This window comes from Helianthus annuus, chromosome 15 (genome assembly GCF_002127325.2).
Source record: "Helianthus annuus cultivar XRQ/B chromosome 15, HanXRQr2.0-SUNRISE, whole genome shotgun sequence".
Taxonomy (NCBI): Eukaryota; Viridiplantae; Streptophyta; class Magnoliopsida; order Asterales; family Asteraceae; genus Helianthus; species Helianthus annuus.
In genome coordinates, this window is record NC_035447.2 from 61,541,613 (window position 1) to 61,566,400 (window position 24,788).

The 24,788-nt window shown below is 39.0% G+C and overlaps 1 protein-coding gene across 5 annotated transcripts; it reads left to right on the top strand.

Annotated features, from left to right (window-relative positions):
• Positions 1 to 3,156: 3,156 nt before the first annotated feature.
• Positions 3,157 to 18,388, top strand: LOC110915315 (probable LRR receptor-like serine/threonine-protein kinase RFK1). Of its 5 annotated transcripts, none has more exons than XM_022159989.2 (23): positions 3,157 to 3,568; positions 3,819 to 3,996; positions 4,511 to 4,582; positions 4,672 to 4,740; positions 4,831 to 4,902; positions 5,058 to 5,129; positions 5,620 to 5,691; positions 5,792 to 5,863; positions 5,994 to 6,065; positions 6,164 to 6,235; positions 6,308 to 6,379; positions 6,464 to 6,532; positions 6,615 to 6,680; positions 6,775 to 6,837; positions 6,945 to 6,992; positions 7,071 to 7,114; positions 7,962 to 8,350; positions 8,451 to 8,793; positions 8,868 to 8,986; positions 9,077 to 9,287; positions 9,379 to 9,610; positions 9,685 to 9,835; positions 13,334 to 13,738. In XM_022159989.2, the coding sequence occupies exons 1-23, from the start codon at positions 3,433 to 3,435 to the stop codon at positions 13,712 to 13,714; spliced, it is 3,075 nt and encodes a 1,024-aa protein (XP_022015681.1). In that variant the 5' UTR covers positions 3,157 to 3,432; the 3' UTR covers positions 13,715 to 13,738. The 5 variants fall into 5 exon arrangements, 4 of the variants coding, with proteins under 4 accessions (XP_022015681.1, XP_022015682.1, XP_022015683.1 ...); XM_022159990.2 differs by having other exon boundaries at positions 8,877 to 8,986; positions 9,077 to 9,290; XR_004882200.1 differs by lacking the exon at positions 13,334 to 13,738 and adding an exon at positions 11,944 to 12,637 and having other exon boundaries at positions 3,158 to 3,568; positions 9,077 to 9,290; positions 9,685 to 11,869.
• The last annotated feature ends 6,400 nt before the right edge of the window (positions 18,389 to 24,788 follow it).

The following is a 24,788-nucleotide window of genomic DNA, read 5'->3' on the forward strand; positions in this document are numbered from 1 at the left end:
TCCCGATCTGTTTTCTGTTATTATAGTCAATGTTATGATGCAAGAATTAGGTTATTCAGAGGAAGATGTAGTGATATACAACTTTAGGGAACCAGGAGGGATGCTAGAATCAGGTTTAATATCTTTGGGTACTGATTCTGATGTGTTCAAGCTGATTAAATATGCTGAAACTTTTAGAACCATTGAAGTTTATGTTCAGCATATCCGAACATATCCTAGAAATGATGTGAATACTAAAGAGGGTAAACATGATCAAGTTAATGAACCTCAGTATGTTGATTTGAGTGATGATACTAGTGATAATGATAGTGACAAGGAGAGTTCTGGTGATGAGGACAGAGGCAGTGTTGAGGGTAGTGATAACAATAGTGATGATGAAGATTCTGATTACTTGGTTGATGATGATCCCATAGTGCCTGAGTATGATGTAGATATGGATGAGTTTAGGGCTGCAGTGGACTTTGATGTTAGTGATGTAGGTGAAGATAATGAACATGCTGATGAAGAGGGTAGTAATGAAGAGGTTGACTTAGACGACTTTGACACTTTTGAGGATAATACAACATTGGAACAAGCCTGTAATATTATTAGGAAGAAGAAGAAAAAAAGTAAACCAACAGATGATGACCCTTTCTTTGTTGGCCAACAGTTCACTAACAGGGATGAAATTAAATCCTTGGTCAAAAAACACGCAATACATTCAAAAAGGCAGTTGTCTATCATCAGAAATGAGAGTGCTAGATTACAGTGCGATTTGGACCGGAGGTTCAAAGTACAAAGTGACCACCCATTTCAATGACCACAAAGACCAGAGAATTGTTAATGTTGATGATAGGAGTTGCTCTTGCAGGGGATGGGATGTCACTGGCATGCCATGTAGGCATGCAGTGACCTGCATATGGAATATGGGGTTATATGGAAGAGGTGATGGTGTTCCAGAAAGATGGGTGGATAGGGCATACTGGTTACAGACATGGAAGGATGTGTATGCATGTCTCATTGACCCAATTAATGGCATGGACATGTGGCCAAAATCTGCATGCCCAACTACATTGGTTGCTCCAAAATATCATCCCCAGGTTGGGAGACCAAAAAGAAGAGAAAGAAGTCTGTAGTGGAAATTGATGAGTTGAAGGGCAAAAAGGAAGCTGAAAAGTTAAGTGAACAGATACCAACTACTAGAAAAATGCCAAGGAAGGGCAACTCGTTGACTTGTAAGCTTTGCAAGGAGAAGGGACATAACAAGAGAACTTGTAGAAACAAGACAGGTGTTGGCCAGTCACAGCCGTCAGAGACAGGTGTTGGTCAGTCACAGCAGTCAGAGCATGTCCCTTAGTTGGATGCAGTTGAAGTTTTTGTGCAGTTGAACGTTTTGTGCAGTTGAACTTTTGTGCAGTTGAACTTTTGTGCAATTTGAAGTTTTTGGTGCAGTTTAAACTTTTGAAGCAGGTTTAACAGTATATCATTAGATCTAGCAGTTCATGTGGTTAATCAGGTTTAAAGTTGTAGTTTTTTTGTTTATAACAGATGGTCTATGTAACTGTTAATCAGGTTTAAAGTTCTAGTTTTTTGGGTTGTAATAGATGGTCCATGAAACTGCTATTGAATGGTATAATTTGCAGTTTTATTGTGGTTTAAAGAGTGCAGTTTTAATACCTGCAGTGAACTCTACCTGCAGTTTTATTTGCAGTTTATTGAATGGTATAATTTGCAGTTTTATTGTGGTTTAAAGAGTGCACAATTTGTGTAAAGAGGGTTTGGGTTGAATGGTTTGAATACCTGCAGTTTGTGGTTTATTGAATGGTTTAAAGAAGGGTTGCAATTGAATGGTTGAAATGCACGATGGTTGAAATGCACAATTTGGTCGAAATGCACGATGGGTTCTTTACATTAAGAAGATGGATCATTACATACCATTAACCAAAAACAGGTGCTTTACATTACAATAACGCTAACCAAAAGACGGGTTCTTTACATTACAATAACGTTAACCAAAAGACAGATCATTACACTACGCTAATCAAATACAGACGATACCAAAAGACGGGTCATTACATTACGCTACCAACTACCCTTTTTATGACATTTTTTCAACGACAAATGTAATACATCACCACAAACAACCAGGTGCAGCCTAGAAGTATTTTCATCACCCTATTCTGTCGAGCCAATGTTCTTGCATGTTGATCCCTTAAACTGATCTTGTATGCCATCTCTCTTGCATTTTGTTCATGCCTTCTTATTGTGTCTAACAATGCAGGTATCATCACAGCAGGGTTTTGGTTCATTGGAGGTTCAGCCCAACTCATAAACCCACACGTCCTTCCCTGCAATTCGTATAACATGAATACTGTGATTTTTTATTTTGCAACTAAACCCTAATTACTAATATACATACCGCTCTGTTGCAGCAATGGAATCGACGAGCAGGATTTTGGGAGGCCCACGACGTTTTTATGATAGTCTGAGCACCACAATTACATACCACCATGTCTTGATTCATGGAACGAGATGAAGAAGAAAGGGGGGCGATTTAGGGGCGATTTAGGGTTTTTTTCTTCCCTGTGCAAGTGTAAATGGGTTTTAAAGATGAATGTAAGGGATTAAAGACAGGTATATATATGGTAAACTTATTTACAAATTACCCCCTTATTAATGAGAAATTTCAAAAATACCCATAATATTAGGGCTTTCGTAAAGCTCGTGATTCGTAGCTCGGCTCGTAGCTCGCTCGAAAGAAGCTCGAGAAAAACTAGCTAAAAAAACTCAATTTGAGATGACGTGAACCAAGCTGGCTCATTTTGTAACCAAGCCCAGCTCGAGCTAAGCTCGGCTTGGCCCATGGCTCGGCTCGTTGGCTCGTTCTTAGGCTCGTTTAACTCCGACGTAAAACTCAAGCGAAGTTTTACCGCCTGAATTAATTTCGAGCTTGAGCTCGACCCCACCCTGGCTCGACTCGTTTACAACCCTACATAATATGGTATAAATTAACTTGGTTAGGTATTTGGATGAAAATGGCAAAAAGTTGAAAACGTTGGGGGCAAAATTGTACAAAACCTTCATTTTAGACGAAAATGGTAAATGTGCTCAAACCTGAGGGGCGATTTTGACAATTAACTCCTTTATTAATATTTAGATTTAGAATGCTTGGATGAAACAACCTTAATCTCTTTATCTAGAAGCTAACAAAAGAAGACCAATAATTCATTCAAACACGTAGAGGGCCCCACAACTCAAGTCTACCTGCAATGCAATGTCTGTCAAAATAAGCTTTTGGGGGTGTTGACTCCATGAAATATCACATTCGTTTTTCCATCCGTTCCAATTTATCTCTACCTTCCCCCATCTCCCTAAACAATCTGCCAGTATGTTATGTTAGATCACAACAAGTAGGGCTGTTTAAAATAAATGAAAAAAAAGTGGTCTGATTGAATGAAATATCTCATTAGTCCTCCCATCATCAATTCTGCAACAATGGCGGCAACAAAAGCTGAATTCATGCTGCTTCTGATTCTCAATGTGATCATCATGCAAAGATTAGCTGAATCTGGTGTGCCACAACAAGAAGGTAATACAATCTTTAGTGTGTGTGTGGATATTTTGTTAAAAAAAAATCACACCTTTTTGGTTTCAAGAAAAGGCAGTCTTTATTTTGCCGATGGGATGAAGATAAAGCTATGGATTATGTTACAATTTCAAATTACATAGTGAATGTTGGAGTTGAAAATGAGCTAGTTTGACTTTAAAAGTAAAACTATATGTATTTTCATGATTGGAAGTCAATTATGATTAGCTACCTTTCTGTTAATTCGATTTAGTGGAAGCTGTTGGGAACATTCTTGCTTCCATGAATGCAACAAGTTGGAGATTTGATGGCGACGATTGCAGTCTTCATATGGTTTCTGAAGTGCCAAAGCCATCTCAAGAAGCTAATGCCAGCATTGGATGTGATTGCAACATTGGCAACCATACCGATGATTGTCATGTCGTATGGATGTATATATTTCTTTCTTTTAATTTCTATTCATTTACGTTTAGTTTCATGCAAAGAGTACTTGTGTAGGTGTGTTCCAAAAAGAGGGCACTTTGACTTTGGAAGTCAAACTATGCATTTTGTAATGGAATTCATATAGGTTTTCTTTGCATGGCCATGTCACCCTTTTTCAATGTCTATTTTGTATCCCTTGAAATTGTTAAGATCTTGACTCTGAGAAGAGCATATCTTTGACATTAAAGTCAACACTACCTTCAAGGGGTTGGCGCAGTGGTAAGTGCTTGAGTCCCTTTAGCAGAGGTCTCAGGTTCGAATCCGCTTCCGCTGGTTTATGCCTTTAACCTCCTTGAAGACCACAGGCAGCTGTGTTTTACCATATCACATTGGTTGTTAGTTGGTTATTGGTGGGGTGAGTTTTCCGGTATCAGTTCTCACGTTTACCAAAAAAAGTCAATGCTCTTCGATTTCAACCCGACTCAAGTTATGGGAATTTATCTAACTCTTTTGTATATGCAGCACACACCAGTTTTACAGCCTTGATGGGGTACTCTCACCTGAATTAGTAAAGCTTCCTTACCTCTGGTCCATGTAAGTCCTCTTTTAAATACATGGATAGGCCGAACATTTTAAGCAATCGAGATTTATTGAAACTGAAGTATATCTTGTTCTGTTTTCAGAGATTTTGCTTACAATTACTTAAGTGGCACAATACCGCCTGAATGGGGTTCAACAACGTTACAAGAAATGTGAAATCTCCATTTTACCCTTGAGTTCCATAGTATTTACTGCATTAGAGCATATAGTTGTAAACTTTGAACATATTCTTCCATATGCAGCTCCCTTCTTGGTAACCGTTTAACTGGATCAATTCCACCGGAACTAGGCAATATCACCACTCTCACAAAACTGTAAGTTGTTGGTGTTTTTCTTTCTTAGGTTCTATCAATTTAGACTTTTTATATCACATGGGTCAAAAAATCTTTAGATGATTTTAATTTTCACCATAGTTACTTTTATGTTTATATGGATTCATATACTCATCTAGAAATAAATTCTGGATCAGGAACTTTGAAGCAAACCAGCTTTCAGGAACTATTCCATCTGAGTTAGGGAGATTAACAAATTTAAAAACATTGTAAGGCTGATTAAGTTTTTGAGTTACAAATTTTCTTCCTTAATTTACTTGAATTATTTCTCCAGAATTAGAACCTGATTAAGCTATTTATGCCATAATATTGGTAGAGGATCCTGTAAAAAGTGCTCAAAGTGTGAGAAGTGTATTATAACACTATATATAATACTATATAACACCATATAAACACCGTATAACAATATGTAACACCATATAATACCATATAACACTATGTAACACTATATAACATTATATAACAAATATAACACTATAGTTTGTCTGATAGCATGTCTATGATAGATGTATAGTGTTATATTTGTTATATAATGATATATAGTGTTACATAGTGTTATATGGTATTATATGGTGTTACATATTGTTATACGGTGTTTATATGGTGTTATGTAGTATTTATTATATATACTGTTATAATACACTTCTCACACTTTAGGCCCTTTTTACACTATCCTTACCCCATAATATTATATTTCAGGATATTGTCTTCAAATAGGTTGACTGGAAGGCTGCCAACAACCCTTGGTCAACTAGGAAATCTAACAGAATTGTGAAGTCTTTACTTTATACGATTATACCCGTAGTCAAAGTTTTTTTGATTCCACCGTTATTTAAGTCTAAAACTGAGAATCTTGTTCATTTACTTGCAGTAGGATAAAGGAAAACAATTTCAGCGGGTCGATACCTGATTTTATACAAAACTGGAGATTACTTACTAGATTGTAAGATGTTTCATGTTTACTTTCATAACTATTTACAACATAGTCTTCTAGATCCTAATAATTACACATTTGAGTAACTGCATAACACGTTCAGAAACGTTATACTTTTAATGTTTGGATGTTTTTAAAGAGAGATGGTGGCGAGTGGACTCACGGGACCTATTCCTTCAAACATATCTCTTCTTGAGAATCTAACAGATCTGTAAGTTAGTAATCTTTTCTTGTTGAAACTGTTTATTTGTGTCAAGAAAGTGATTATTTATATATATATAGCAAGCTCATGATGGCCATGTTTTGCAGGAGAATTGGTGAAATAACCGGACCTGCTCAAGCTTTTCCTCAGCTCAACAATACTCATGGATTAATAAGATTGTATGTAGATATTTCTAGCATTGACTATTGTGTTGACTCGTTTGAGCTCTGATATTCCATTCATAAATTTAGGATCTTGAGAAATTGCAACATATCTGGAGAAATACCGGAATACATCTGGCTAATGAGGGAACTTGAAGTTTTGTAAGTATGCACAAAACGGACCGTTATACTAATCATTCATGATTTCTACGTCTAGTGATATCATTTCTTGTGTGCATATGGCAGGGATTTAAGTTTTAATCGGTTAGTAGGGAGAATATCTAATAACATCGTGGGGTGGACCTTGAGATTTGTGTAAGTTTTAGTAAACTTTGACTTTCTTTGTGCTTCATTGACTATTATGAAGCTCCATGTCAAATTACCCAATTTTGAATAGGTTTTTGACCGCTAATATGCTAAGTGGAGACATACCAGATACACTTTTGTTAAATGGAGCTACTATGTAAGTTTGTTTCTTGAAAAATATGTTAAAACTTGATGTTGCATACTTGTTTTTTTTAAGAAATTAACATTTTTAGTTGACTAATATGTTTTAGTGATTTTTCCTACAACAATTTTACATGGCAAGGACCTGATCAAGCCACATGCCGACAAAACCAGTGAGCATTTTTATTAAAAAATTGTGTGCTAATGGATTTGTATAGAAAGATGTGTTGTTTAAAGTTTGATGTTGTATAACTTGTTATTTCGGTTGTCTTCATGTTAGGAATTACTATGTAAACATATTCAGAAGCTCCTCGACAGGAAAGCCAATGTAAGATAGTTTCCATTGCTTTTATTAGCATTTATATGTTTTTGATGTTTGTTGTTCTTGTCATGGTATTCTCGACAGGCATGATATGCTCCCGTGCACGGAGAATATTAAGGGTCCTAGATGTGAGTATATCCCACCTCTAAACCTGTTATAAGGGTTGAGTTCAGATGAGAAATATTAAATAACTGGAAACTAATATAACAACCATTTTAGTGACGTCCAGTCCAGTCACTTTGATAATGGAGTGGACAAGAAAATGGGAATGATCGAGATTGAAGTGGAAGAGGCATAATCGTCTCAGGTCTCAACCATCCATTGAAAATGATCCAATGGCCAAAAATGGTTTCTTTAGTTTTCAGTTATTTAACGTTTCTCATTTTAACTCATCTTCCTACTGTACATGTGGAAATCTAGTTTTTATAATCATATTTAATAGACAAAAGATCAAATACAAATACCCTTATCATACAAAATGTACGAATAGGGTGAAAAGTTAAAAAACGCGGTGGCATTTTCGTAATTATTTACTCGTAGAGTAATTCTCAAAATTACCCAACAAATGATCTTGTAGGGTAATTTTGATCTTGTAGGGTAATTTTGTAAAATGTTTTTGTAGGGTAATTTTGATCTTGTAGGGTAATTTTGATCTTGTAGGGTAATTTTGTAGAGTATTATAAATACTCTACAATTGTGTCAAAATTACTCTGCAAGTTTCAAAATTACCCTACAAGAACATTTTACAAAATTACCCTACAAGAACATTTTACAAAATTACCCTACAAGAACATTTTATAGACAGAAATTGCTTATCCGGTAACAAATCAGCACCAAGTTCTAAGTTTGAGAATGCTAGGTTTGACCCAAAAGTCAAAAATGATAACTTTAAGTTTTTACTCTGCATGACCCTAAAACTATGACACTACATGATCTTATTGACTTTATGGTTATTTCCCAATCGTCATATGACAGCTGCGTGCTCTTTACATGTTAACTGTGGCGGGAATGATTTAGCGGTCAGGGAAAACGAGCAGTCTGTTCTTTATGAAGGAGACGCCAATGTGGATGGTGGTGCCGCCAGGCTGTACAAAGCCGCCAGGAACTGGGGACTTAGTAGCACCGGTGACTTCATGGATGACAACAATTTTCAAAATGCGCGATATGCAGAATCTTTACAGGGCAACACGAGGTTACCTGCACTTTATACAACCGCACGGCTCTCACCACTTACACTCACTTACTTCAGCTACTGTCTGGAGAACGGTGAATATTCTGTTAAACTGCATTTCGCAGAGATACAGTTCACTAACGATAGCACGTATAAAAGTCTGGGCAGGCGGATATTTGATATCTATATTCAGGTGATTATAGTATGATGTTCTTTATTAGTCGTTGGATTCCCTAATCAAGATTATGATGGGTCAATCCAACGGATACTAAATGAGTTATGTTTTGAGTTAGGGACGGCGGGTCAGAAAGGATTTTAATATCGAAGATGAGGCAGGTGGTGTTGGACGGCCCGTGGTCGTGCCATTTAACGCTAGTGTGACTGTTAGCATCTTGGAGATCCGGTTTTACTGGGCGGGTAAAGGGACGACCCGTTTTCCTAAAGCAGGAGTTTATGGGCCTCTTGTATCAGCTATTGACGTTGACCTGCATTTTAAAACTTGTTCGATGGGTGGAAAAAAGTCGAATAAAGCTGTTTATATAGGTGTTGGCATTGCTGTCCCGTTTCTTATTTTCTTGATCTTGGTAGTTTTGTGGCGGAAAAAATGTTTTAAAGGCCGAAAAGCGAACGATAAAGGTGACGGTTTACTTCTCTGGTAACTTGTTCCATTTGTTCAACTGGTTGCTGATGCAAAGTGCTTTTTTGAACAGATTTTGAAGGAATGGAGCTTAAAACGATTTCGTTTTCTTTGAAACAACTAAAGACTGCTACAAACAACTTCAAGGATTCCAACAAAATCGGGGAAGGAGGTTTTGGGGCTGTTTACAAGGTTATAACACATGTTTTTAACCTTTTACAAAAGGGTCGGCTTGGGTGATTTTAGTTTTGTGTTTGTAACGTGTGTATTCGATGGCTGCAGGGTACGTTGAGTGATGGCACAGTGGTTGCAGTGAAGCAGCTTTCGTCTCACTCAAAGCAGGGAAACCGTGAGTTCTTGAATGAGATCGGTGTGATTTCGTGTTTACAACACCCGAATCTTGTTAAACTTCATGGATGTTGCATTGAAGGAGATCAGTTGTTGCTGGTTTATGAATACATGGAAAATAATAGCCTTGCAAATGCTTTGTTTGGTGGTGAGTGTTTATTGATTTTCTTGCAAGTTTGACTTTGTTAGGTTTCAACGGTTTATGAACGAACACCTATTTAATTAATCTTATCCAGGTAAAAGTGGATTAACGTTGGATTGGCCAACAAGGTTCAGGATATGTATCGGGATTGCTCGAGGTTTAGCTTTTCTTCACGATGAATCGAGGATCAAAATTGTCCACCGGGACATTAAAGCCACAAATGTGCTACTTGATAAAGATCTCAACCCAAAAATTTCGGATTTCGGATTGGCAAGGCTAAATGAGGACGATAAGACTCACGTTAGCACACGAGTTGCCGGAACAATGTAAATTTGTCATGGGTACATTCCTTTCTTTGATCAGTTTTATGTCCTAACATTTTTCATTGATGAATTTGTAGTGGATACATTGCACCCGAGTATGCCCTCCGGGGTCACTTGAGCGACAAGGCAGATGTTTACAGCTATGGAGTTTTGCTATTGGAAATCATTAGCGGGAAGAACAACACCAGTTACATACCGATTAACAATTGCATTTGTCTCCTAGATTGGGTAAGATTCAAGTTTTCATGGTCAAATCTGTAAGACTAAAGGGTATGGTTCGGCTCATCCTCACGGGGATGAGCCTCCACGTAGGCGCCACGTAGGCGGCTCGTGGGGGATGAGCCAAATGAAGGATGGAGGGGGATGGAGGATGGGGCCCCACCTCATTATTTTATAATTTCCTATGGTTTAATTTAATAACCCAAGTTAATAAAAACTTTATAAAATTTAAAAAACACAACATAAAAAACACAACATAAAAAACACAACATAAAACAACATAATTTCATTTCATAACATAAAAAAAAATTAAATTTCCTAAAAAAAAAAGAAACCGAAAATAAAAATAAAAAAAATTATACCGACTATCGGGCAAGTAGAGGCCTTAACATACGCCATAGCTAGCGCCTCCTCTTCTACTTTCGTCCAAGGTCTCCCCTTTGCTCTCAGTTTTGGCGCGGTTTCGGGTTCAACCTTCTTTCCCTTCCCCTTGTTTTTTTTGCGCGTGAGCTCTTGCGGTGGTGATTCGGGGACGACTTCTTCATCATCATCTTCAAGTTGAACCGGGGGTTGGGGTTGCGATTGCGATTGAAGTTGTTCAAACGTGTTGCGTTGCATGATTTGTTGGAGCGCTTGATATTGTTGAACTTGTTGAAGTTGAGACATTTGTGAGAAGGCGTTGGGTGTTTGTTGGAAACCCGAAAACGGAAATTGCGAAGCCCCCCACGAAGGATCCATAGTCGGAGTGTAAGCGGGACTCGAAAAAAAATTAGGTTGGTTCGGATTGGGATTATTCGGGTTGGGGTTGTTTGGGTTGAATGGATTCATGATTGGGAGAGATGGTATAAAAATTATAGAGTGTTTTTATAAAAAAGGAAGAGAATTGGAGAAGAATGGGAGTAGAATGATAGAGAATGGTATAAAAATGGATTAGATTGTGGTATTTATTTAAAATGAAAATGATTTTTTTTTTATTAAAAATGCCGTTATTAAACGGCTATCTTTTCAAACATTGGAGCGGCAACCCCGGCTGTGGGGTGCCAGGTTGGACGAGCTGAGCCCCAGGGGGCGGTGTGGGGGTTCGGCGCCGGGCCTAGCCGGGCATCTGCCGGCCCCCATACCTTCCAGTCTAAGGGTAGGGGTGCTCTTGGGCTCAGACATCAAACCAAACCAAAAGCCGAAAATTCAGTTTTTGGCTTTTTGAGTACTGAAAATAACATTAAAATATGTTCCGTTTTCAGACCATATGTAATGGGGCGCGAGGCACCACCATAGCGCCGATATGGCGCCATGTACACCGGCCCCCCGGGCGCTATGAGAAAAAAAAAAGGTTGGGCGTTTTGTTTTTCGCGGCGCGAGGAGGTGATGTTTATGATTTTGACCGTTTGATAACGGTCATATTTTAAAAAAAAAAAAAAATTCAATTTTTTTATTTTTTACACTATAAAAACCTCATTTTCTTCCACTTTTTTTACAACTCAAACCTCATACTCATTCTCCATACTCATTCTCCATATATTTTTATAAAAGCTAGTCTCACTTTATAAAAAATGGGTTCCCCGTCGGAAGAGTCTTTCACCGAAATTTACCGAAGATATTTTTCGCCCGACGAAGACGCGGCCGAGGAAGAAGCGGTTACGAGTGCGTGTACTTTTGTGCTACAAACATTTGAGCACATTCGGCCACCACCCCCTCCACGACCCATCTTGCGACGCACCTATATCTTGCGAGATCGTGAAGCCGCGAACGAGCGTTTGATGAAAGATTATTTTGACGCGGCACCGGTTCACGGACCGAATGTTTTTAGACGACGTTTTCGGATGAGCCAAAGGTTATTTTTGCGCATTAACAATGACTTGGAAAATACGTACGATTTCTTTAAGCAAAGAATGGACGCACGAGGATATCTAGGCTTCACCTCAATTCAAAAGGTCACATCCGCCTTGCGCGTATTAGCATACGGAAACACGTACGACATCAACGACGAGTATTTGAAGATGGCGGAGAAAACAACCCGAGATACCTTGGAACATTTTTGCTATGGTAATTTTTTAATTGTCTTTTATTTATTTACTTTTATACATTTATTTTTTCTTAACTTTTAAATTATATTTTAGGAATATGCCAGTTATATGGAAAACGTTATTTGAGAAACCCCACTTGGAACGACCTTCAAAAAATATATGAGGTGCATCTAGAAAAGCATGGAATACCCGGCATGATTGGTAGCTTGGATTGTCGTCAATGGCGTTGGTATAATTGTCCAACCGCATGGCGAGGTCAACATACGCGTGGTGATCAAAAAGGGCCAACTTTGGTATTACAAGGTGTTGCGTCATACGACCTTTGGGTTTGGTCGGCCTTCTTTGGTGTAGCCGGGTGTTTTAACGATATTAATACGTTAGAGGCTTCACCATTAATCGAGGGCTACATTTCTGGAACTATACCAAAGGCCGGTTTCCATGCAAACGGGAACGATTACGAGCATGGCTACTACTTGGGCGATGGTATCTACCCCGAGTATTCGATTATTGTTAAAACGTTTTCTGAAACTTTCGATGAAAAAAGAAAGTATTTTAAAAAATTACAAGAGTCTTCGAGAAAGGACATCGAGAGGTGTTTTGGGGTTCTCCAGCAACGATGGCATTTTATCAGGAATCCTTGTCGCATGTGGCATAAGGATAAAATACGAATGGCCATGTATGCTTGCATCATTTTGCATAATATGATCATTGAGGATGATGGAAAAGCGATATGCCAAAACTATATTCCCGAAGATTTGGTCGAACTACCCCAAGCGACAACGGAAGAGAGACTCGTAAATGCTCAACTACTCCGATCTAGAGAAATACATAACGCGTTGAAGGCGGATTTGGTTGAGCATGCTTGGGCGATTCGCCCAATTCGATCAAACAATGATCACGACGAAGATTCCGAGGAAGAAGTGGGGGAGGAATTCGAAGACGGGAACTTTGAAGACGTAGGTTTAGATGCTGGAGAAAACGAAGAGGAAGAAGGAGAGAACGAAGATGACACCGAAGAATAAATTTATTTTTTAGGTGTATTTTTTTTTTTTTAGTGTAACTTTTTTTTTAATTTTTAATGTAGTGTTTTTTATTTAATGAAATGTTTTTTTATTTTATAAAACTTATAAATTATTTAAAAAATAGAAAATTAAATTAATTGAGTAATGATTACACAGGGGCTTTATGACTACGGCCCCAAATTGCATAAAGCCCCATAAAGCTCCTTTGCTGACGTGGCATGCCACATGGCGCATAACGCCCCTTTGAGGGCTTTATGACTACACATGCCCTCAGAAAATACAAAACTGAAACTAAACTGTAATAAGTTTCGCTTTTCAAAAAATACCCGCTGTATGGTTCGGCTATGTCAGTTAATTTGGTTTCGGTTCAGTTAATCGGTTCTCTGTCCGGAAACCCAATGAATGAGAATCAGTTATTGGAGTTTTTAGATGTTCATTTATTTATTGAACTGATTATGCAGGCTTGTCGAGTGGAAACAAGTAAACAATACGAAGAGCTTTTCGACAAGAGATTGGAGTCGGCAATCAACAAACAAGAAGCGGAAACCGTCGTGAAAGTAGCGCTTTTGTGCACCAACGGTTCACCGTCGATGAGGCCGACAATGACGGAGGTTGTAAACATGCTCGACGGAAGAACCCATGTACCGAAAATAGTTCCGGAACGAACCGATAACTCTGAAGATCTGAGATTCAAAGTGATGAGAGACTTTCGAAGTGGTGAAGGAAGTCAAACTGTTGGTCAAACGCAATATTCTAACACGAATCGGAGTGATGCGAACTATTCTTTGACATCTAATGATGATGCGTTTGAGATCCGGTCAGTTGATACACGATCGTACTGAAATTCAGGTTCGATTGTTCGTTAACTAACGGTGTTGACTTGTAGAATTTAGGGTTCGAAATTCAATCAGTGTGAATTTGTGTTCTGTCTACGACGGCGTCACAAAGGCACATGGTGATGGCCGCGAGGTGGCTCCCCAATAGGGATGGCAATCAAACCCGAACCTGCTGGGTAAACCCGAAACCTGACATATTTGGAACAGGTTTGGGGTCGGTTAATCGGGTTTGGGAATAGTTTTTATTTTTTTCGCGTGTTTGGGACGGGTTTAGGATTTAGTGATATATCCGTTTACCCGACCCAATTACCCAATAAAGTGTACCCGTTTACCCAATTGTATACCCGATATAATTTCTTTTATATTATTAAATATGTATATATATGATACATCCATTTTTACATATATATGTATTCTATTCCGTAAACATTGTAGTCATTTGATATATATTTTTATAATGACAATACAAAATGCAACCGGTTAGTAGTTACCTGATAGATACCCAATGGGTTTTGAGATAAGTATACCTAACGAGTAATCTTTTTAAATTAACGGGTTTACCCGAAACCTGCGAGTATACCCGATACCCGATGGGTATTTGCCTGCTAGAAACCCGACGGGTTTTGGGATGAGTTTCCGACAAGCTTATCTAACGGGGTTTGGGTTTGGGATTACCTAAACCCGTCCCAAACCCGACTCGTTGCCATCCCTCCTCCCCACTTCTTTTGGTTTCGCAAATTTTGTATTTTATTATTTTTATTACTAGTATTAAGCCCCCCCCCCCCCCCGCGTCGCGGTGGGGGCATAAAACCGTGACAAATAGCACCAAGATCACAGCAACGCTAGCGACCACCAACACTGAAGTTGCGATGTATTAATGCAGAGAAATTGGACCGAAACATAAAACATAGAAAATAATAACTAAGTCGATTTAGAACCAATGCGTCACGATGAACCTATCAAACGGGAAAAAATAGACGACCATAAAAACGTTGAACCACACACGCATGTTGCGTAATGTTAACTCGCAAAATTTAGAACGAAGCGTAAAACAAAACGTAAAAATGTTGAACCACACATTAGCGTTACGCCGTGTTAACTAGCAAAATTTAGAACAAAATGTAAAACGAGTTTTTGCGCAATATGAAAAGTATAGGGTACCAAAGTTGAAAGTAAAAAAGTTCTTATGTTAAATTGACAAATATAAAAAGATTTGGGGTTAAAAGTAAAAAATCAAAATAGTTTTAAGATAAAAGTGTAATTATATCATTTTTTTTGAAAATCTTCCTAAGCATAGAGTACAACTACGTTATGCATCAAGATGTTGATAAATTATAATGGATAAATAAATTGTTTTTCACCTAAATCGTATACCTGGTTAATTTACATGTTGATCCTCACAAGTTTTAAATTTACCTGATTTATACATTTCTTATTTCGTTTTCACCAACCCCACACGTTTTCATTATTTAAAAAGACCGTTATTTTGTTTGTATTTTTCTAAATTTAAGAATTGGGATTCTCATTTTCTTCTTTTATCTTTTATGATCACACATATTAAGAATTTCAAATATGAAACCAAGTTTTACTAATTTAAGCCGTGTAATACACAAAATTTTAACCTAATAGAAGAATAAAAAAAGTAAACTATACCTTTAATATTTATTATAATAAAAACTTATTACATAATTATTAATATGTATTAGTAGTAGCATTATTCTTATATATTTATAGTATTGCCAATGATGTTGTAGCACAGTGGTTATAACGGAGGTGAGAAGGTTTTCCCTTCTGGGGTTCCTGCCTGAAAGGTTCCTGGTTCGAGTCCTGCCGTCCACCGAAAAAAATATACTCAATAGGTTTGAAAGGGATCGGCGTGTGGGGTGGGATTCGATCTTGGGTAGATAGGGGTTTAAGTAAAAAGGGTTTCCACTTATCTACACCTGACAAAAAAAAAATATATATATTTATAGTATTATCATCAAATTTTGATCTTCAATAGATTTAAAACATTTATTCACTTTGCTTACCAATTAAAAATTCTTTCATAATCGATTGGGACGAATGGTAAGTTCCTTTCATTTATCCACCAAATAAAAATTAAGGATTAGATTAAAATATCATATATTAATTTGATATTTATATTTATTGGGTAAGGTTTATTTTAGAACCACCTTTATTATGAGAACCACGAGAACCAATGTGAACACAAAAATAACCTAAAAAAACCTAACCACCCCCCTCCCCCACCCAAAAAACCCCACCCCCACCTAAGCTAAATGCTAAAAACTAAACCCCCCAAAAAAACCTAAAAAAATCTAAAAAAACACACAATATTTTTTTTAATATTTTTTACTTAAAAAACATTACTTTTAGTAGCCAATTTTTTTCTAACAACGAAATACAGCGAATTTTAAGTAAAAAATATTAAAAAAAAAATTGTGTGTTTTTTAGCTATTTTTAGGTATTTTTGGTTGTGTTCACATTGGTTCTCGTGGTTCTCGTAATAAAGGGTGGTTCCTAACGGATCCTTCTCCTATATTTATTTACAAATATTAAGAATAAAAAATAAGGATTAGAATTAGATATCATATATTAATTTGATATTTATATTTATTTATGAATATTTTTAATAAATTAAGGAGAGATTACCATGTGTCATTAATTGGAGTCTTTTATTATAAGTTAGATTAGATTAACAACATGGGTTTTATAAGAGATAATGTTAATATTAGTTCTTTAATTCGGAAACACATTTATAAATGACTCTCGCTATTTCTACATCTCTATATCTTATTCTCATATTTATTTTTACTCTATGTCTCTCTCTATATCTATGTATATATGGGGATGTGTGAATATTAACTCCCTTAATTCACATCGTCGGACCAAACGTGGGTGAAGGGCAGGGGTGGAGCGGCGTTGCTGCGCTCACGACATGGAGTAGATATGTGTGGCATCATAGCAGTTAGTTTGGAAATAGCAGGTATGCTCCCTATGGTTTGTCATTTTGTTACTCGGATAGTCCCCTGAGTAAATGTCAGTGGACTAAGACTATCTGAATAACAAAATGACAAACCATAGAGATAAGAACTAAACGTGAAAAAACGTGAAACCACATACCATCCGGGCAATTAGACCATGGGGTATGGGGCTTGGGTTGGGGCGTGGGTTGGCTGAAAACGCCCAAGTCACCACCCCGGGGGCTTGGGTTTGGGCGTGGCCCCATTGGCGTGGGTTTGAAGCCGGGCGTGGGGCGGGCTAGTAAGTCACATGGCAGGTTCTCAATGGCCAAACCAAACTCATGCTCCCAACCCAAGCCCCTAACCCAAGCCCCACCATACTCCATGGGCGTGGGTTTGAGTGGTGGGGGGCTCCCATTCCACGTGTCAACAAATGCCCCAACCCAAGCCCCACCATACCCCACGTCCTTGACTCAAACAAAAATGATAAGAAACGTGAAGTCCGTAGTCCTTTCAAACCATTTTCTTCTCCCCCGATTATCAAACCCTAACCTTGATGATCTTCCACTTCAATGGAAATGGAACAACAATCAACCTTCAACAACAACTTAATCGACACCGAATTTCACGACGCACTCGAAGAATTCCCGTTTCTCGATGCCTCAACTTCCTTCGAAGAATCTTATCAATCAGTTTCCACTTCCGATTCTGATATCATTAACGATGAAGCTACCGAAGCGGCTACTGTCATATCGGACCACTCGCCGGACTCGCCGTTGTCTCCTTCCGCCGCCGGCCTCCGTCACTGGCGACTCGTTTCCCCCCGGAGTCGCAACGAAGTCTCGCAGTCTAGGTTTTTTTAAGAAGAATCCAGAAGGATTGATAGATTTTGATCCTAAAGGTAATAATAGGTTTTGTAAACGAACTGAACGAATACCAACGGAGGCGTGTTTGTGTTCGCTTATGTTCGTTTTTGTTAACATTTTAAAGGAAATGGGCATAAATGAACATATATATATATAAACTTTTGTATTAAACAATATAAAACATAAACACACATAAATTGAACTTTTGTTATAATATTGAAATGAACGAATATAAACTGACATTCATGATGATAAATGAGCAAACGAAACATCACGAACATAAATGAACAAACGAACATGTTCTTTTATTAAATAAACAAACTTCCCACCGAACATTCACAGACGGTTAAATGAAGGTTCGGTTTTACAGGTGTAGGCAAGAAGCACAAGCGATCGTGCAGTTTGAAGGACAATGAAAAACTAAATGAAAATTTGAGTTTAGACAGCCACGGGAGTTCTGCAATTACTAGTGTTAGTGACAGTCAAAGAGTCCACGATGAGTCAACTACAGTTGACTCACCAAATTCTGGACCTGATTTACTGTCTATGTTAGCTGAATTAGTAATTGAAGTTATTAGTTTTCAGACAAAACTGTTAGCAAAGTCTGTTAAGTTTTCAATATGGTTAATACATTCTTCATACATGTTAATATGTGATCCCTATGGGGTTATAAGACTTTGGAGAAATGATTTGCAGGGGGGTATTTCTGGAATTTGGGGGATTTGTTATAATACTTGTGTTAAGCTGATTAATTGGTTTCAAACTCATGAGTCTGCATTGAAGCTGTGTGTGCAAATCGGATGGGGACTGTTGTGGTTGGCTTACTGCGGTTTCCTTTTAGTTTGTCTGTTAGTTCCTGCTTTTGTTTTCGGCGTCGTGGTGGTGAAGTGGATAGTTGAGGAACAGGTACAGATAATGGAACAGTTGACTTTCGATTATACGAAAGACACTCCCATGGTTTTTGCGCCTGTAATTTATTGCCCGTATTCATCTTTTGTAGTGAATGACGAAAAGAGTAAGATTGGGAGTTTTGCTTAATCGCGGGTTGTACCGTTTGGCAACCTATAAATACCCCCTGTCACATCACAACAGTGATGTGACATCTCTTTCATTCGACCAGCACGCTCAAGCCCTTCTTTCTCTCGATTTCTCGCGATTCTTGTAAGTTTTCAACTCAAATCTTGTACTTCTATCATCTATGCACACTTCTCCATCATTTTCACCTTTGAATCTTAACTTTTAACCGTGAAATCAGTGGATTTGAGGTGTTCTAGGATGATGTCATCATGGAGTTCTTATGAACTTCAAGATTTGGCTTCATTCCACCAAGAACAACTTATATCTAAAGGGTTTCCACATGATTAAACAATGTTTTCGTATAGATCTAAACATTTTCAAAGTTAAATGGATTGAAAGATGCTTTGTAACCTTCTTTCACCTCTTTTACACTCAATGCACTCAAAACCGATTGAATCGGACCTCGTTCAGGCCTTTTACTCATTTCTCTAGTGATGTGTCGGTTTGAGATCTGATTCCTATCAACGAGACAACCGATTTCGGGTTGAACATGAACACCGTCACGAACAGTTAACTGGTCGGATTGGGGTGATTCCCGTTCGATCAGATAACCTGGGCCTGATGAGGGTTCCGTTGTTTAATACGTTGTTATATCGTCTCGAGCAAACCGCAAGACTTTCAAAACTTTTCAAAATAATTAAGTTTCAAGACGATCAGATCGTTGGGACGGATTACCGTCCGATCGGATTGCCGTCCGATCGGATTGCCATCCGATCGAATAACAATCCGATCGGATTGTACTTGGTTCCCACACTTAAACATTTCCAAAGTTTCCAGACGATTTGAATGTCGAACGGATTGCCGCCCGATCGGATTTCCATCCGATCGAACGACGATCCGATCGGTTGACATTTGGATCTCCATCACTAAACATTTTACAATTTTCAAAGATCATCAGTTTCTAACGGATTGCCATCCGATCGGAAGACCATCCGACCGAATGACAATCCTGTTGTGAACTTGTTCTCTGAGAAATACCTCGCCGGACGGATCGCCATCCGATACTGCCGTTCGATCGAACGACCTGAAAGGTAGAGATACTTCTCTGTTTTCAAAATGCTACAACGAAAACTTCAAAGTCATCATACACAAACACATCCATCCCAAACGAGTGTCAATCTGACCGGATGGCCATCCCAACGGATTGACATCCGATCGCATGACCATACGTTCGGATTGCCATCCGATCGGATGACCCTTCGTCACTTGTTTCACTTGCACCGTTTTACGCGCCGTTCAATCGCTTATGCTATCGTCACCTGTTCAGGCTAATTCCTCAGCGCTCCCTTCAATCCAAGAGATTGTTTACTTGTTAAACACGATCTGTGAGTATACTCGATCCCTTTTTGCTTTACGCACTTTTGGGTGTTACATACGTTACTTATTTAAATCACAATCGACACACAACGCAAACACTATTTATACCCTGACCGTTATTGAATGTTACGTGTTATTCGATGAATGATTGTATGTTATGTTTACACAGTGATTGTTGCCTGACACCTTAGCAACGATAGTACTATAGTTTGGACTCAGCACCTGTCATGGACAGGGGTTGTTAAGGGCTTTACTTCACGTGTCCCAGTGGGGATATGTGTTGCGCATTCTATAACTCGCAGTCACGTCTGTGCATATTTCATTGTCGATAACCTACTAGCCTTCATTGTCTATAGTCTAAGTACCAACAGACCGACTTATGCATACCCGGTAGGGGCTTTGTATGAGCTTACTTGTTATTCTCGCCTCGCAATCATGCTATACGCTATCACACTGCCTTTCCTAAGGCAGTCGCACTGCACTATTTTCGAAATGAACGAGTGATTAAGATCGAGACTATGTGTGAAAACCGCAAGCTCTCGATTGGATCACTTATTCGACCCGCACTTTTACTATAAACAAGAGAATTTGCGTTGAATCAGGAGTGAAATCCATACTTCGACGCAAATTTTCCTCTCAATCTCGTCAAATAGGAACGAAGTTGTTAAGTCAGGGGTGAAACCCGAACCTTGACAACTTGTTCCGATCTTTATTTTGGTTTTACAAAACTCTCACCAAAGTCTCGACGGACTCCAACGACTTGAGTCACGCTGTAACTGGAAGGATGCGTGTTGATCGCCCAAAATCGAGGCAAGAGCACAGTCCAGAATGCCAAAGTGTACATTCAAATTCCTTGGGTAGTCAACGTCTATCAAGCCAAGACAGTCTATTCTCGATTTTATGTGTTTTCAATTCTGGATTTCGCCGCCGCTGACTCTGATATTTGTCGCTTTTATGTGGATTTTATGTGTTTATGTGGTTTTACCTGTTTATGTGCTTCAATTTTTGGTGATTTATCGCTTTGATCGACACACACAACTCGCACTGCACATCTATCTCAATACGCTAACAAATCGCTCGCTATGCTACTTGCTGTGTACTCGCTAATCGCAATCGCTAATCTCGAACGCGCGAACCTTGAATGATAGGTGAATATGTAAGACAAATGTAGGTGAATACGTGCAAAATATAGTGTGGTTTCTGTGGTTTACGTGCTTCTGTGATTCTGTGTTTATGTGCCTACGTGAATATGTGTTTATATGATTGATTGTGTTCCTAAGCTTTAGTAGTAGTGCGTGTGAGGTGAGATTCGATTATATAGTGTCTGAGTCCTATGGCGATGTCTGTTGCAGACAATGTCGTCATTTGGATCGTTTCACTCTCGCTCTACCGATCGAAATCATAAAGACAAATGCATTGCTGCTCTCGTCGCTAAGCAAATGGCGAAAGTTATCCCGCAAATCGTCAGTGAGCTTCACGAAAACACCAGCAAGTCCTCTGAGGAATCAAGGACTGACTCGCCTAAAGGTACTTTCAGCTTTAAGCAGTTCAAGGCCTGTGGCCCAAAAGACTTTACGGGCGAAGACGGACCAACCGCGATGTTCCAATGGTTCAACTCGATCGAAGTCACGCTCTGTTAGAGCGGATGTCCTGAACACCTACGCACTGTTAACGCCATTGGCGTTTTCCAGTCCAGGGCTCTGGACTGGTGGACTGCCGATAGAAACAAGCATGGAAATGATGCAGCCTATGGGCTTTCGTGGGACGAGTTGAAGGACATCATGATGAAAGAGTTCTGCCCTCCCCCACGAGCTTCAGAAGCTAGAAGATGAGTTCTGGCACATCAAGCAAGACGGTGGCGATAATGCCGGTCTGACTGCCCGCTTCAAGCAGCTGAGTATCATTTTCGCTGGTCAAGTTACTACCCCCGAAATCACCATCAAGAAATACATCTGTGCTCTACCGGATTGTGTGTCTGATTTCGTTCAAGCTGCGAAGACGACAACTATCGAAGAGACCTTCCTGCTCGCTGCCGAGATTAATGATAAGCGAGTTCGAGCTGGTTACTTTGATAAGGCCTCCAAAAATCTTCACCAAGTTACCACTGCCCCCACCGCTGAAACCGCCACCGCACCGCAATCTTCAAAGTCCTCCCACCGCAAGAGAAAGAACAACAACTCCAGCAACAAGAACTGTACAGTAACTGCCGCTCCGCTCCAAACAGTACCTGCACAACCGCAACCCCATAACCGCCAAGTAGCGGCCCCAGTGACCACTGCACCGCCCGCCAAGCATGCATATACCAGTCCTCACCCACTCTGCCTTACTTGCTCCTACCATTATCCCGTGGGGATTGCTTGCAGATTCTGTGTTCACTGCAACGCGTACGGCCACTTCAGTGCTAATTGCCGTACCGGTCCACATCAAGCTCCAGCTCCAGCTCAAGGTCAAGCTCCTGCACCACAAGCTCTCCTTCCTGCTCCTCAGGGCCAACCAGCAGCTCCTACCCCCGCAGCTTATGCAATAGTTTGCTTTGCATGTGGTGATCCCAACCACTTTGCAAACATGTGCCCCAACAGAGTGGTGAAGCAAGAGTCACAACAGCAGCCGCAACAACATCAACAGCAGCAGCCTTAGCAGCCCGCGAACGTGCTTTTAACATCAACGCCTGCCAGGCTCAAGCAGACAACAACGTGGTTACTGGTACGTTTCTTGTGAATGGTATATATACTTTGTGTTTATTTGATACTGGAGCCGATAACTGTTTTGTATCGTTTGTATTCGAAAAGCTCCTTAATCATAAGCGCGCCCATCTCCCCCCGACGTTCGATGTTGAAGTTGCCACTGGAAGAACGGTCGCTGTCAATTCTGTTCTACGTGATTGTGACATTATCCTATCATCTATTATTTCAATTCTCTTAGAAATATCTTATATTGTTTTAGTTTTAAGGGTGAGAATCAAATAGAAAGTTTGTTTTGAGTAGAAAGTGTAGGAAGAAATAATAGAGTAACATCTAACAAAGTTGAAAAATCATAAGGAAGAACATTTTAGTCCATCCAAATTAGTCTTATATAACGTTAAATCAAACAAAACTGTCACACCCCGATTTCCACGTGTCTCACCGGTGGGCCCGGTGGGGGATTACCGTGACGATGTTGGCAACAATATAGTCAAACCACACAATTATATAATGCACAGCGGAAGCTTAAAGATAAATATATAAACTTAAACCTCTGGTTGTAATATCAAATGTATTACAGAAGTTGAATATATCCACAGCGGATCAAAATAATAATAAAATATTATTCATTCAGATGCAGCATCGAGTTTGCGAGACTATGTACGATGCTTAGGACGCCTATACCAGCCCATTTCGTATAGTACCTGCACTTAATCTTTTTGGGGAAAATACGTCAGTTTACACTGGTAAATACATTCAACTGACACATTTGAAAATGTTTATTAAAATTGATTTGAATGCACAAGGCACAAACTCTTTTATAACTTGGGAAAATTATTAAAATCTTGTGAACGTTTTACATGTTCTTTTATGCGTTCAGTAGCCCGGGTCGTGCCGGGTTAAAGATTTATAGACACACCACATTGCGTAAAACCGTATTATAAAAACCAACGGCTACGTCTTTTAATTTAATGTCGACAATATATACCGGGTGTACGCCTACACCGGGATGTCGATGGTCGTGGCCATTTCGTAAAATGATGCCAAGGATATCCGGGACAACGGTCATTAAACCCCCCAAAGGCTTTTAAGAAACAAAACTGTTTAAATGAGCCGATCATATTATTTAATTAACCACCTAAGCGATGGAAGAATATAATGCTCAATCAAGCGGTATTAATATACCGTAACCCAAGCCCATATAGGGGAAATAAGTTAAAGTATTTACCTTTGCAAGTATATTTCCTTAATTTGGATTAAATCACCGATAGCTTTTACTGGGGCTCCTAATCTGGAACGAAGGTTTTAATTAACCTCTTAGAATCCTAACGAGTCGTTATAATGGCCGTAGCCTAGACTGGTTGGTTCTGATATGTGAATACGGTTTAATCGCGTGAAAAGGCGAAAACCGAGAATGGAGTGCGATTCTGACCCAACAAGTTCAGAGACTTGTTTTATATGGGTTTATGGTTCACACTCTGGATTTTGGGGTCCAAATAATATAATTTGACCCGTATCGGCTAATTTATGAAAACTAGTTTCATAAGCCGAACCGTGCGCGCAATGGGCGAAACGGTTAACCATGAGAGTCGTACGCTTATTTCCTAAGTCAATATGCCTTAAAGAGGTTGTGGTATCAGTAGGATACCTTCCGTGATGCCCGTAACGAGTTTAAGTTAATATTATGCCCCGTAGGGGCTTTTTGGTCATTTTAAAGACTTTTAAAAGAGCTTTTCGAGTTCTACTGGAAATCTGAGTTTCCCGAACAGCTTATAAAGCTTAAAATACTTTATTTATTATTTAAAATCAGTAGCAACTGGAATCGGGTCAAAAGACCTTGTAGAACTCATGTTTTGGCCGAAAAGGGCATATTCGGTATTTACCGAACCGTAGCCATAACCGCAGGTTATGAGCGAGGTAAAAATTATTAAAAATCTTTAAAATTCCCAAAATATTATTTTAATACAGTGGGTAAAAGTTTTGGTGACGAAATCTTGGTTTAGATAGGTGTTATGCTAATTGCGCCGTTAATTACTAAAGTTTACTTTAAATGCGCCATTTAGCATAACTCTCATTCTAGACCTCGGATTGACGTGAAACTTTAAGGACATGCTTATAATTTAATAAGCAAGGTTCTGGTCCGTTCACGTGTCCGAAATATTCGTTTTATTTTCAA